Source organism: Rattus norvegicus, chromosome 3 (assembly GCF_021556685.1).
Source record: "Rattus norvegicus strain SHRSP/BbbUtx chromosome 3, alternate assembly SHRSP_T2T, whole genome shotgun sequence".
Lineage (NCBI taxonomy): Eukaryota > Metazoa > Chordata > Mammalia > Rodentia > Muridae > Rattus > Rattus norvegicus.
In genome coordinates this window covers 127,314,094-127,329,752 of record NC_141536.1, presented here as the reverse complement: position 1 = coordinate 127,329,752, position 15,659 = coordinate 127,314,094, and the positions used below count along the sequence as shown (strand labels likewise).

Sequence of the window (15,659 nt, the reverse complement as noted above, 5' to 3'; positions counted from 1 at the left end):
TAATTGAGCACGATGATCTCACATCCATTATTTGTTTGAAAATGGCACAAACATTTTCCCCCATAGTACTTAACACTGTGACTTCAACAGCTAATTCTTCTGAGAAAGAATTAAATCTAAAAAAGTAATTATCCTTATTAAATCGTTAGCTGGACAATTGTTAGCTCCAGTCTGAGTGCTGGAATGGCAGATCCTGGATCTTGAGTTCCCTCCTGACTCTCATGGTATTAGTCAGCGTTCATTTCTGTTATCTTTCTCAGCCACTACCACATCCTTGGTTGAAGGAGAGTATTTTCACAACTCATTCAGACGTTCCTTTTTTTCTCATTTATGCAATCTAAAATAGCTACCCTAAGCTTATCTTTTGCATTCTGAAACAGAATGCAACTCTTGACTCTTTGAATAGTTGTAACAGACACTGACAAGTGCCAGACAAACACTCCCTTAATGAGGGACATGTCCCCAATTGCAGACAGCCTTCAGTATGCAGTCCCAAATGGGACAGTATTCCCAGACAGACAGCTCCATGTAGATGGCCTCACCTGGGAGTCACTGACAACTGCCATCAGACCAGGAATAGAAAGCCCTCATCATCTTGCTTTACTTGGGATTTAGGTGACTCTTGTTCCAAGGTGTCCTGTTGGGTACACTCAAAGTATTTTATCAACTCTGCCTCAGGGTCTTCCTCTGCCCAATCCAACTTGTTCCCAGATGAGGGTCCATAGAAACTTCACAGTGAGCAGAGGTTGAGAGGGAAGAATGTATGTCTCTCTTAGATCACTCACTAGAAAATCCTCTTTTCCCTCTTCGACCTCAAAGGATCCGCCTCAAAAACTGTCTCAGGTTGAAGTGGTATTGACTAGAGGTCTTTTGCAGAAATGGATGAATCAAGTTTATGTCTTGCGGGAATGGGTGAGAAGGAAATTACCCAACTTAGGGAACTTGGTCTCAGGGTTCTCAATTGTCCTTCTCCAGATGATTAATTCCAAGCTTCTATAACTGGGGATCTGGGCTTGATTTTGGGAGGGAGAAAAAGGCAAGACTCAGCCACCCAAAGGTGCTTCTTAAAATCTGCTTCTCAGGGTACTCAGCAGGCACACCTTACTACCTCTCCTGCTGTGTGATGATGCCTAAACATGAGGCACACAAAGTTTCAAAACTTTTGTCTTTTAAAGGAGCAGTGGCTACACCAGCTCCTAGTATAGCCTAGAATTGTCTACCAGCTGAGTGACCTTGGTCAGGCTACCTGACTCATTTGTGTCCACATCACCTCAGCACTAACCGAGAATGATCAGTGGTCCTTCTCTTAGCCAGCAGACTATAAAAAATTAGTAAATATAAGCACTGAGAACTGTCTGGCACTACCTGCTTTATAAGTATTAACCCTGCTATTATATATTGGTTTGATTCTTATTTATTTTATAAAATATATTTCTTTTAGATAAATTAAGAGTTTTAGCTAGTAAACTATAGCTCAAGCCAGAATCCTGATTTCATGTTGTACTTTCATTTATGCTTGAAGAGAGGAAGTATTTTATTTCCACAGTTAACACTGTCTACCGCTTCCTCCAGTACCCCTGGGGGTCTTGGTTCTGATGACAATGGCAATAGACAATCAAGTATAGCGTTGCAGTAGTACTATCCTTACTTAAGGGTGTTTGAGTTCATTGTATCTGCTAAACCCTGTGCTGAGTCATTCTTTCTTGGCTGCAATGCTATTTTTAGTAACAGATCATAATTCTCCCTTCTTTGCCAATATCTATCTTCTTGGCACACATAAGGGTGAATGTGAAGATTTCTCCTGATGTGAATCCTGAAAAGTCAGAGGCTGAAGTTGTGCTTCATTAAATGCAACTGCAGTCAGTGGGAAGGACAGAGCAGTCAACGTTAGCCAAACTTTGCCGCTGTAGGAAAGAACCTTCTGTTTTTAATGCTGTCACTCTGTAAACACACTCAACTTGCGGTCAGACTCAAAGACTCCTGGCTTGTCCATCAATCCTTTAACCTCAATGGTCCTTTTCATAATTCATGATGTAAATGTAACTTGAGATGTGAAATAATTTAGTACCTTCTTTATGTTTTCTAGGTAACTTAGAAAGCATTTACCCGTAATCTGAAGGTTAAGATTTTAGAAACCGTGGTTTAACATAAAAGGGGGAGAATGTAGCAAAAGGCAGAGAAAGGAGCAGAGCGAAGTGTTGGGGAGAAGATGAGGCTTTGACATTAGACATGGGATAGAGGCCGCATAGGTCAGGAGTCCGCACAGGCATCTCAAGAGAGATAGGCACCTAAGAGAATTTACAAAGGATACATTTACATGAATGTGACTCTTGAACACACTTATTTAGGGAAGTTGGCAATTGAAGAGTCAGCAGTATAAGCCAAAGATGACCATGAAAAGGTGACCTGGGTCCAGAAACTACCAAACACAGGGAAGTTTACAAACTATACTGCTTACTTATCGTCCCAAAAAGTAAGCCTTGTAGAAGTGAGTGACTGGGCCAAACAGCTGTCTAACAAAGTCTGAGCACTATGCTGGAGACCTGGGAGTCAGGAAAAGTGCCTTTGGCAGGTAGCCATGCTCTGATCTGGGTGTGTCTACTCCTAAAGGGAGAGTGAGTGTCTCAGTTTCCTGGTGCTGTCTTAACAAAATACCGTGGACTGAGTGACTTAAACAACAGAAATAATGGTTTCTTGCAGCTCAGTGGACCCAAATTCTAAAACCAAAGTGCTGGCAGGTTTGGTGCCATTTGAAGGGCTTCTGTTACTGGCTTATAAGTAGGTCATTTTCTGATTAGTTCCTTGTAACCCAACATGATGGGCTAGCATTTTGGCAAATACAGAGCCAAAACAAGTATAATTAAGACGTGAAAAATGGAGCTATATTCCTGCTCCAGGCTAGGAAGTAATAGGAGATATTTCCAAAGCAGAAAAAGTAAAAGAAAAAAAGACTACAGAACTTTTATTACAGGGACTGCACATTCTTCAAGGGGCAGGTCCATTCCTTAGCATGCTCAGTTTAAAGACACAGTTTAAGAAAGAAAAGTAATAGACACATTTAGAGATGTGCTTAGCTCAGGGTTAACGAGCACAAGTTTAAAGGATTAAAGTGGTGCACAGGAATGCCTTAAGGTATATGCAGCTTGCACCATAGTTTTAACTGATAAAAAGGAGAGAATGCTCTACGCTCTGATAGAGGAGTTGGCCCTAGACATTCCGACCGCTCCGAAAACCCCACCCTCTGACATGTCTCTTCTCTGTACCTGTGCACCCTGGAGTCTGTTCCTCTTCTCATTAAAACACCAGACATACTGAAGCAGGAACTTTCCTAGATGACTCATTTAAATCATCCCTTCAAAAATCTCTCTAAATGAAAGTGCACTGGGTAAGGGGGTTGAAACCCAAGTCATCTAAGGCATATATTAATAAAAAGAGGGAAGAGGAAGTCACAGATGTTAAAAACCTTTCTACACATTGTGTCTCTGACCCATGTTGAAATATAAAATTTATTTAGCTTAGTTACAACATTTTCCATAGTCACTGCCATCTTAAGATCTCTGATAGTCCTAATTCTCTCTTTTTTAATTTTCAATTTTTATTTTAGACTTTGTGTATGAGCCTTTTGCCTATATGTATGTCTGTGCACCTTATGTGTGCCTGCTGCTCACGGAGGGCAGAGTAGGGTGTCTTAGATCCCTCAGAACTGAATTTACAGTCCTGGTACACCTACTCCTCACTTTAGTTTGTGAAGCCCATCCCTAGTATTTTATTCTAATTAGCTTTAAATGTCAATGTGACAGAGACTAGAGTCAACTGAGATGACAGTCTCAATTGAGGAACTGCCTAGATCAGGTAAATCTATGGCCATGTTTATGGGAGACTATCTTTTCCTTTTCTTCTTTCTTTTCTTTCTTTCTTTCTTTCTTTCTTTCTTTCTTTCTTTCTTTCTTTCTTCTTCTTCTTCTTCTTCTTCTTCTTCTTCTTCTTCTTCCTTCTCTCTCTCTCTCTCTCTCCCTCTCTCTCTCTCTCTCAAAAAAAAAAAAAGACAGAGTTTATGTATAGTTCTGGCTCTCCTGAAATTCACTGTGAAGATCACGCTGGCTTCAAACTCCCAGAAATCTGTCTGCCTTTGCCTCCCAGGTGCTAGAATTAAAGGCACATGTCATGAGCCCAGGTACTAAGAATTATCTTGATTTCCTTAATAGATGAGGAGGACCCAGGCTCCTCTGGTGGTTCTACTGCCTGGACAGGAGGTCTTCGGCTATATATAAGAAAGCTAGGTGTTGGGGATTTAGCTCAGTGGTAGAGCGCTTGCCTGGCAAGCGCAAGACCCTGGGTTCAGTCCCCAGCTCCGAAAAAAAAGAAAGAGAGAGAGAGAGAGAGAGAGAGAGAGAGAGAGAGAGAGAGAGAGAGAAAGAAAGATAGCTAAAGTCTGGAAAGGTGATCTAGTAGTTAAGAGCACTTGTTCTTGCAAAGGACCCAGAGGACACAGGTTCAATTCCCAGCATCTACATAGTGGCTCACAACCATCTCTAACTCCTGTTCTAAAGGACCTGACACTGTCTTCTGACTTCCGCAGACACCAAGCATACACATACAGACAAAACAGTTATATACATAAAATAAAAACAAATAAAACCTAAACAAAAGAAGGCTAACTAAGTATGGCCCTGGGAGTGAGCCGGCAACATCAGTCTGCCATAGTTTCTGCTTCAAGCTCCTGCCTGACTTTTCTCAGTCATGGACTGAACTTGTAAGCGGAAATAAATCTTTTCCTTCTCTAAGTTACCACAGTATTTTTTTGCCACCAAAGCAAAATGAAAGTATAAAACACCTTTCATAAGTAAGGCTGGTTTGTAAGTAAGAGAGCAGAACAGGCACCTACAGGTTAGCCATTCAGAGAATGCCAAACTCGGGGAGGCCCTTTAAGTCTTTTGCTGCTGCTGCGAAATGGAAAAATATTAAGACTACGAGATCAAACAGAGCCCTTTATCCCATGTTTCCAGTGCTCTTCACTGTCAGAGGAAGAATTAAACACAAAGTAAGAAATTGATGGGTGAGGGGAAAAGGGGAGCTCATTGGTTATGGAATAAGGTCAGCGTCAGCAGTGGGGTATAGGCCAGAGATACAGCTGCCCACAATAGCCGAGCTCTTTGCAGAGCCCTCCTCTTCAGTAAGGCTGGATACCTGACTTCGAAACAGAAAGAACCTCATTGTGAATAAGTATGATGCAGAATTAAGAGTTTAATGAGAATATATTTCAACATAGATTCAAGCAAGGGAGAGAAAGGCTCTGGTAAAGAAGGTGATACACCTACTGTGTGAGTGTGAGCTTCTCAAGAGGGAGTCACACTGGGTGTCTTTACAGTAGCCACCAAAAGTGGCTTTTAATGGTTTATCTCAAAGAGCTGTTAAAGAACCTTTTTTCTTTTCAATCAATGAGTTCATAGTTTGTTTCCAGAAGTGCATTGGATGGAATTATAACTGATACAGTAAAACTCAAGCTTACCAGTGTCACACAGGAAGGTAGAAATGTCTTCACTGTAGATAAAAATTAATAGGTTTGTTTGTTAGAATCCCAGAAAATGTCTCAGAAGCGATTAAGAAAGGACATGTTTGAAGGTCATATGTGCTTGGACATTAGGAACAATTCATTGCTATTTTAACATTCTTATTTGAAATGTCTATATATAAAAGGAATTCTGTCTCTATGTAGGACATAGCAAATGTTAATTGTGCTTTAAATTGTTGTTGTTGTTGTTGCTGCTGCTGCTGCTGCTGCTGCTGCTGCTGCTGCTGCTGCTGTTGTTGTTGTTCTCTATAGCCCTAGCTGTCCTGAACTCACTGTAGACCAGGCTGGTGTGACCACCTGCCTCTGCCTCCCAAGTCCTTGGATTTATGGTGTGTATCATCATGTCTAACCACTCTAATTCTTGATTCTTCATGACTGAAAACTTCAACCAGACTCCAGAATAAGGGTTTCTCTTCAAACCTTTCCATATCCCCTTACTTTCCCCTGTCTTTCTGTCCTAGTTCAAAAACATATCCTCAAGAGAGGCTATGAGTTTCTCTAGAATCACAGCACCTATGATTTTAGACAGCTAGTCCTTATGGGCAAGCTTCAATGGTGAAGAGAATTACTGGGGAATCAAAAGGTGTATGTGTGTTTGGGAGAGACAAGAAATTCCAGAACTAGGTTATGGTTTTCCAAGAATAAGCTTCACATACATCCTTTGCCATCCTCCTATGAGATTTTTGGATGTGTCATTATGTCAGATGCATGATGGGAGCAGTTTGCAAGGTTGATGATATGGACAGAGGTGTCACTATTTTGTAATGACAAAGCAGAAGACCATGAGCAGTTGTCTTGGTGCACCATGTTGATCTCAACGCCCCGCCGCCACCATGTCTTTTTTCCCCATGTGTCTATCTAGCCTCTCTCACATCAAATTCAGAATGTCTCCTGAAATCATTTCCTTACTGTGCCTTCCTCAAATTTGGAAACCTTCAAATCATAAGAACAAAATTAAAGCATCAACAAGATAACTTTATCTGGAAATTGAATCCTACTATAGTAACAAAAATATGTAGTTCAATATGTTTGGGAAGGCAAAAAATTACTAATAAAAATAACAGCCCTGGGAAGGAATTTGCCATAGTAAATCATTCCTTATAGCCAATCTTCTCGAATGTATGCTCATGCTTTGAAAGCATGCTAATGTCAACAACTGCTATTCCACACATATTAGTCAGGTTTTACCTAATTATTTTTTCCTTTTAATCCTGAGTATAGATAAGATATAACTCGAAGCAGAAATTAGATGCTAAAATGTCTAGTGTTTCTGAACTGATTGAGCAACTTGAAGCATTCAAAATAATGCTAAATTCACTTTTTGGTTATTATTTTTCTATTTTTAAAAAATAGACAACTCTAGTTATCTTGTCTGGGAGAAGAAAAAGAGCTACTTAAAGTTCATTGTCATCTTGCTAATGAAGCTTCAAGTCCCAAATGCCTTTTCTTTGAAAAGGCTTCAGGCTCTATTTTCCTAATCAGTTTCCACTGTGTGCTGTAATAGACTTGGAGGTAGAGGGAGAGAGATCTCACACGGAGCAGAGGCAGACAGACAGACATACAGACAGACGGACAGAGGCGGTGGGGGAGAGAGAGAAGAGAGTTGAAGGGTAGAGAATTAGGAGTCCGACTAATTAGTTTTCCTTATCAAAAAACAAAGTGATGGTGTTTTTTTTTAAAATTTAGTGTTACATGAATATTAAGAAAATATTATTCCTTTACTTTTCTTGATGTCAAGTCCCCACCTAAACTAGGCAAGTTATTATTGATAGTTCGTGTATTTCCCCCAGCATCTCAAGAAGGTTTTAAGGAATGGCAGAGGCCTTACACAGAGAAAACTTTCCAAGAAGATTGACTCTTCAGCTCCTATGCCTATTGTGGTCCTTCTGGAGATACCTGCTACCCATGTCCTTGTGGAACCTCAGGGCTCTAAATACATGGACAAAGTGGCATCGATGAGGGAGGCACTGACAGCCAGGGCTAAGAACACAGTGCCTAAGATCTACCTCTGTCTAGGGTGTACCAAGAGCCCCCTCACCTTCTGTTTAAGTCAACCCAGATCATTTTCTCAGACTGTGACCATGTCTTCTTTGATTGGGAGCATCTCTTCCCTCTACCTTCCAGGCCCCTGAGCCAGAAATAGTTCCAAGCATTCAACTTGAAAGGCAAATATTTAATAAATAAGTAGCAAAATTCAAAACAAAATGTTAGCACAGCGTCAGCACTTTGTTTCTCAAAGTTTAAAAATAGAAATAACATTGGTCTTTTTCCCCTTTGTTCCTGTATAGTCAAAAAGCCAGCCAAGAAAAGTATCACAGATAAAGGAGATGAGTTATTTAAGATGGGCAACAAGATTCTCCAGGAGTCTAAAAGTCAAAAACAAAAAACAGAGTAAGTATCCAGTGTCTTTTGTCAAGTTAATTTCCAAGGGAAAAGAAGACAATCCGAAAATCTAGTTTATCTTTAAAGCCTTATTGGAATAATAGATATGCTTACCTTGTTCATCAGCTTTTGCTTTCAAAAGGGATCCATGATTATTTAAAGATTCTCAGAATTGTCACCCTTAACAAGCAAAAGGATTGTATGTGAGATTGGAGTCCTTTCCATGAAGCAAAATTCAAACTAGTCCCTGATAGAGTCATTCAGCAAAATCTTTTTTACTCTGATTTATGATAAATTTAAAATGAAATAAAGTGATTGCTGTTTTAACATGCTTTCTCCCTGAGTATTTGCAGAGACCTATGGCTTTCAAGGCACTTTAATATATATGATGCTGTTTTGTTCAAAGATGAGTCGTTCGAGGTGAATGGTACTTCATTTTTACAGATAAAGCACTGGCAGGGAGGCTAGGGGGATGGCAGCCCCTGGAATGCCTGCCATTTGAGCACAAGAACCTGAGTTTGAATCCTGAGCACCTATGTAAAAGCCAAGCACCCCCGCACTGGAAGTGGGGACAAGCAGATCCCCAAGATCTTGACTACCTGTCTATCTAGTTAAGTGGTTCTAAGAGTCTGGCAGGAGACCTTGACTCAAAAGAATGTAAAGGGTAAACAAAGGAAAATATCCAATGTCAGCATCTGGTCTCAACATATACACACATTTATGTACATATACATGTACAATACTAGAGAGAGAGAGAGAGAGAGAGAGAGAGAGAGAGAGAGGAAGAGAGGAGAGAGAGGGAAAGAGAGGAGATCGAGGGGAGGGGAGGAGAGGGGAGGGGAGGAGAGGGGAGGGGAGGGAAGGAGAGGAGGAGAGGGGAGGAGAGGGGAGGAGAGAGGAAGAGAGAGGAGATAGGAGAGGGGAGGAGAGGAGAGAGAGGGGAGAGGAGAGAGGAGAAACAGAGAGGAGCTCACTTTTCCCATTAATTATTTACTTATTCACTTTATATTCTGATCACAGCCCCCCTCTCCTCCCTATCCCCCCTCACAGAGCCCCTCTCCCAGTCTGAGAAGCAGGCAATCCACCCTAGGTACCTACTCACCCAAGAACCTAAAGTCACTGTAGGAATAGGCACATCCTCTCCCTCTGAGGCCAGACAAGGCACCCCAGTTAGGGGAACAGGATCCACAGGCAGTCACGGTAAGCCCCCACTCCCATTGTTGGTTGACCGCATGAAGGTCAAGCTGCATATCTGCTACATATGTGCTGGGGCGCCTAGGTCCAGCTCATGTATACTCTTTGGTTGGTGGTTCAGTCTCTGGGAGCCCCCATATGTGCAGGTTAGTTGATTGTTGGTCTTCTTGTGGAGTCCCTCTCTTTTTCAATTCCCCCAATCTTTCTCTCAACTCTTCCGTAGACTTCCTGAGCTCTGTCTAATATCTAGCTGTGAGTCTCTGCATCTGTTTTGGTCAACTGCTAGGTGGAGCCTCTCAAAGGACAGTTATGCTAGACTTCTCTGTCTGTAAACATAACAGAGTATCATTAATAGTGCCCTGGATTGGTTCTCGCCTATGGGGTGGGTCTTAAGTTGGGGCAGTGATTGGTTGGCCATTACCTCAGTCTCTGCTCCATCTTTGTCCCTGCACCTCCTATAGGCAGGACCAATTTGAGGTCAAAGGTTTTGTGGGTGGATTGCTGTCTTTATAGCACTCTCTTGCCTTCTCTCCCCTGTTTTCTCTACACTTGATTTGCACCCCCTTTCCTCTCCCCACCCCTTCTCTCATCTAGTTCCCTTCCTCTATCAACCTCTGATGACTATTTTATTTCCCCTTCTGAGTGAGATTCAAGCATCTTCCCTTGGGTCCTCCTTGTTATTTAGCTTCTTTGAGTCTGTGAAGAGTATTGTGGATATTCTATACTTTATGGCTAATATCCACGTACAAGTAAGTACATACTATGCATGACCTTTTGTGTCTGGGTTACCTCAACCAGGATGATATTGTCTAGTTCCAATCCATTCGCCTGCAAATTTCATGATGTCCTTGGTGTTTAATAGCTGGGTAGTATTACACTGTGTAAACGAACCCACATTTTCTTTATCCATTCTCTAGTTAAGGGACATCTGAGGTTCTTTCCAGTTCTGGCTACTATAAATAAGGCTGCTATGAACATAGTTGAGCAAGTGTCCTTGTGGGATATTGGAGCATCTTTTGGGTATATATATGCCCAGGAGTGGTATGGCTGGGTCTTGAGGTAGAACTATTATCAATTTTCTGAGAAATCCCCAAACTGATTTCCACAGTGGTTGTATATGTTAGCACTCTCACCAGCAAATGGAAGAATATTCCCCTCATTCCACATTCTAGCCAGCATGGGCTGTCACTTGACTTTCTTATCTTAGCCATTCTGATAGGTATAATCTGAAATCTCAGAGTTGTTTTAATTTGCATTTCCCTTAAGACTAAGTATGTTGAAGATTTCTTTAAGTGCTTCTCAGCCATTTAAGATTCTTCTGTTGTAAATTCTTTGTTTAGTTCTGTACCCTACTTTTTAATTAGGTTATTTGGTTATTTGATACCAACTTCTTGAGTTCCTTGTACATTTTGCATATTAGCCCTCTGTCAGATGTAGGGTTGGTGAAGTTTTTTCCCATTCTGTAGGCTGCTGTTTTGTCCTATTAATGGTGTCCTTTGCCCTATAGAAAACTTTCAGTTTCATGACGTCCCTTTTATTAATTGTTGATCTTAGAGCCTAAGCTATTGGTGTTCTGTTCAGAAAGTTGTCTCTGTACCAATGAGTTCAGGGCTATTCCCCGCTTTCTCTTATATTGTATTGAGTGTTGTCTCCAGTTTATATTGAGGTCCTTGATCTACTTGGACTTGATTTTTGTGCAGGGTGATAAATATGGATCTATTTACATCCTTCTACGTGCAGACATCCAGTTAAACAAGCACCATTTGTCGAGGGTGCTTTATTTTTCCTTTGTATGGTTTTGGCTTCTTTGTTAAAAATCAGGTGTCTATAGGTGAATATACACAAATTTTAAAAAAATAGTTTTGAAAAAGAACAAACACTGGGAGTAGAGAGTGAAAAATTTTTAAATGTGGTAGCCATGGCCATATCTAGGAGGCTATGGCCTCGGTTGTCTTAGGATTTTACGTCTGTGAACAGACACCATGACCAAGGTGAGTCTTATAAAAGACAACATTTAACTGGGGCTGGCTTACAGGTGCAGAGGTTCAGTCCATTTCATCAAGGCAGGAACATGGCAGCATCTAGGCAGGCATAGTAAAAGAAGAGCTGAGAGTTCAACATCTTCATTTGAAGGCTGCTAGTGTAAGACTAACTTCCAGACGGTTAGGATAGTGTCCTAAAACCCACACCTACAGTAACGCACCTACCCCAATAAGGCCACACTTCTAAATGCCACTCCTTTGGCCAAGCACACTCAAACCATAACATCAGTCTACATACATTCTTTTCACCTTATCTAAAAGAAGTCATAAGTTTGTTTTATCCCAGAGGTGGGACACAACTCAGGATCATCTTTAAGGCCCCACTTAGACCTTGAGATCAAATCATCCCTAAACACTCATTGGCTGTTTTATCCTGGGCAACTTCCTGCACCATTTTGTGTCCTAGGCCTTGACACAGAGTGATTAGGAGATAAATGTATATGATTTCTTCCTCCAGGTTTAACTCGTGAGTGGAAGCTCTAGAGACAAAACAAACAAGGTTGAAATGAATAATAGAAAGAATGGGACCTGGCTGTCCCCTCCCAACAAAAAGGCGGGACAAAGTGCCCTGCCTGTTTGCATTACGAAATCCCAGTGTTTAGGAAAGAGTCAGGAGGATGGTGATTTTGAGATTACATAGTATATCTCTGTCTCAAACTGAGCCGTATTGACGTAGCTCAATGGTAAAGCACTTGCTTAGCAAATACAAAAACCTGGGATGGGTTTAATTCCCAGCACCACAATTAGCTGGTAATTGTAGACTAGACATGATCTTGTGGGGAGGCATCCTGGAACTATGGCAGTCAGTCCTAGACAAACAACAGAATGGCAGAATCTATTCCTCTTTGAAAATTCCAAATCTTGGACCTCCACATCAAACCAGATACACTCAAACTAATAGAAGAAAAAGTGGAGAAACATCTCGAACACATGGGCACTGGAGAAAATTTCCTGAACAAAACACCAATGGCTTATGCTCTAAGATCAAGAATTGACAAATGGGATCTCATAAAACTGCAAAGCTTCTGTAAGGCAAAGGACACTGTGGTTAGGACAAAACGGCAACCAACAGATTGGGAAAAGATCTTTACCAATCCTACAACAGATAAAGGGCTTATATCCAAAATATACAAAGAACTCAAGAAGTTAGACCGCAGGGAGACAAATAACCCTATTAAAAAATGGAGTTCAGAGCTAAACAAAGAATTCACAGCTGAGGAATGCCGAATGGCTGAGAAACACTTAAAGAAATGTTCAACATCTTTAGTCATAAGGGAAATGCAAATCAAAACAACCCTGAGATTTCACCTCACACCTGTGAGAATGACTAAGATCAAAAACTCAGGTAACAGCAAATGCTGGTGAAGATGTGGAGAAAGAGGAACAGTCCTCCATTGTTGGTGAGATTGCAGACTGGTACAACCATTCTGGAAATCAGTCTGGAGGTTCCTCAGAAAATTGGACACTGAATTACCTGAGAACCCAGCTATACCTCTCTTGGGCATATACCCAAAAGATGCCCCAACATATAAAAAAGACACATGCTCCACTGTGTTCATAGCAGCCTTATTTATGATAGCCAGAAGCTGGAAAGAACCCAGATACCCTTCAACAGAGGAATGGATACAGAAAATGTGGTACATCTACACAGTGGAATATTACTCAGCTATCAAAAACAATGACTTTATGAAATTCATAGGCAAATGGATGGAACTAGAAAATATCATCCTGAGTGAGCTAACCCAATTACAGAAACACACACATGGTATGCATTCATTGATAAGTGGCTATTAACCCAAATGCTTGAATTGCCCTAGATGCACAGAACACATGAAACTCAAGATGGATGATCAAAATGTGAATGCTTCACTCCTTCTTTAAAAGGAGAACAAGAGTACCCTTGGCAGGGAATAGGGAGGCAAAGTTTAGAACAGAGGCAGAAGGAACACCCATTCAGAGCCTGCCCCACATGTGGCCCATACATATACAGCCACCCAATTAGACAAGATGGATGAAGCAAAGAAGTGCAGGCTGACAGGAACCAGATGTAGATCTCTCCTGAGAGACACAGCCAGAATACGGCAAATACATAGGCGAATGCCAGCAGCAAACCACTCAACTGAGAACGGGAAGGAATTCTCCATTGAAGGAATCAGAGAAAGGACTGGAAGAGCTTGAAGGGGCTTGAGACCCCATATGAACAACAATGCCAACCAACCAGAGCTTCCAGGGACTAAGCCACTACCCAAAGACTATACATGACTGACCCTGGGCTCCTACCTCATAGGTAGCAATGAATAGCTTAATAAGAGCACCAGTGGAAGGGGAAGCCCTTGGTCCTGCCAAGACTGAACACCTAGTGAACGTGATTGTTGAGGGGAGAGTGGTAATGGGGGGAAGATGGGGAGGGGAACACCCATATAGAAGGGGAGGGGGAGGGGCTAGGGGGGATGTTGGCCCGGAAACCAGGAAGGGGAATAAAAATCGAAATGTAAATAAGAAATACTCAAGTTAATAAAGATAAAAAAAGAAAAGAAAAGAAAATCCCAAATCTCTGAATAGATTGCAAACATTTAGAGAGTTTGAAAACACAGCTTATTTTGATCTAGTCTGAAACTCTTCAACTCTCTTCTATCAAGCATCTGTTTATTGTTCTAGGTACTGTGTACATGTATGTTGCTAGTCATTGTACACAATGAGATTGTGACAAATTCTTTCTCCAAATTATAGGCTAGTGAATGGAGATTAAGAAAAGCTCTGTAACTCTTCCAGTTTCACAAGAAAAAGAGGGAGCTGGTCTCCCTAAGGGAAGTTGAATTAGCAGATCATTAAAAGATAGAGGGAAAAATACCCCTGCAATACTTAGACCTCAGGTTAATTGCCCCGAAGGGTGTTAATGAGGAAAGTGTAAAATCAAACCCTAAAGCATCATCTAAAGATTTAATTCCTCTCACTAAAATGTGCACTGTGCAAATGAGTACAAAACAGGGAATTTCCAGTGTAGTCCAGCTAAGAGAAAGGACAGTCCCAGCTAGGGAAGAGAGCAGTATAGTCCTAGGAGATCCTGGTTCCTGACATTTCATGCTCAGCCTGTAACATGAGAATGTCAAGAGATAAGAAGCTACTAGGTATTCCTGTCATGCCTAGGGACACTCTAGACTTGGTCTGATAGGGTAAAAACACTCTTAGAAGGTCCTAAGTACCTGTTCACTTAACACTGAGAAGGGATCCTTCTCTTGGGTACAAACAACATGGAAAAACCCAGTCCTGAGAGCAAATCTTCCATCAACGTCAGAGCCTTTATGCCAGACTATTCTGTTGCCCAGGCTATCCTGATGCAGTCCCTGCCTCATGAATGGAAAGAGAGACAGCTGCAGAAATGCATCCATAGGTCGAGTACCTGACTCTTCTGAACAAACAAAAACAGAAAACCAAATTTGGATTTGCTCAAAGCAAGACACCCCATTATGGGAATGCCAAGCAAAAACTCTTGTACTGTTATGATAGCACGTTCTGTCTTTATATTTAGCACACCTGTATATTCATATCTGAGATGCAGAAAGGTGGAGAGAATAGTTACTGTGTAAAGTGACGGGGAGTAATTCATTTCTCCAGCCCACCTCCTTGTTTTCTCACACCCCAGGATAAGGATGACATAGTTTGAAACAGCACTGAACGTTTTGGGTTGTTCATAGCTACATTCCAAACTCATTCTTTCACTCATTTATATTCTTACATATGAATGGAGAGCATTCTTCCCACTAAAAATATAGATAATATTAGGGCTAAAGAGAGAGCTCAGAGGTTAAAAACATTGGCAGCTTTTCCAGAGGACTCAGGTTTGATTCTCAGTACCCTCATGGTGGCTTACAACCATCAGTAACTCCAGTTCTAGGAGATATGATTCTCTCCTCTGGATTCTACGTGTACCAGGCAGACATGTGGGACACAGACAACACATTCATATATATAAAGTAATAAAAAATTAAAATATATGATGATCTACAAGTAGACATCAGAGGGACAGATTTACCTGTGTCAAGAAACTGTGGTGATGTCTAAGCTTGGTCCTTCACTAAGAACTTCTCTCTGACAGAAAGGTTGTAGATAAACTACTGTGTACAGCAAGTTACCTGCGAGCCCTGGGGAAGCATTTAGACCCTCTTTCCCCGGCATCCACCACAGCAACCAGTGTCAGAACCTTTACAAACGATGCCAGGTGCCCCGCCTATTTTGTCCATCTGTCCACGTTAGCCAGTTCCTCCCACACTTTTTTCCTCCTAGGAATTGCAGCCCAGCTCTTAATATTTCCTAGCCAGAAACAACTTCCCTGGTCCTGGATTAGGCTTCTAGTATCTCTTTTATGACTTTGGGATTTCCTAATAAGATATCCATAGTGCCAACCCTGTTCATGGAATTACAAACATCTACAAAGACTTGTTTCATACATGTTGCTGCCTCTTGATACT

General features: G+C 41.4%; 1 protein-coding gene across 6 annotated transcripts in view; it reads left to right on the top strand.

The window, feature by feature from the left end:
- Positions 1-15,659, top strand: part of Sel1l2 (SEL1L2 adaptor subunit of SYVN1 ubiquitin ligase) — a 136,492-nt gene that overhangs the window by 71,451 nt on the left and 49,382 nt on the right. For all 6 annotated transcript variants that reach the window (XM_087652195.1, XM_087652194.1, XM_087652197.1 and 3 more), the window contains 1 exon segment: positions 7,861-7,963. In XM_087652195.1, coding sequence (XP_087508321.1) covers positions 7,861-7,963 — 103 coding nt within the window.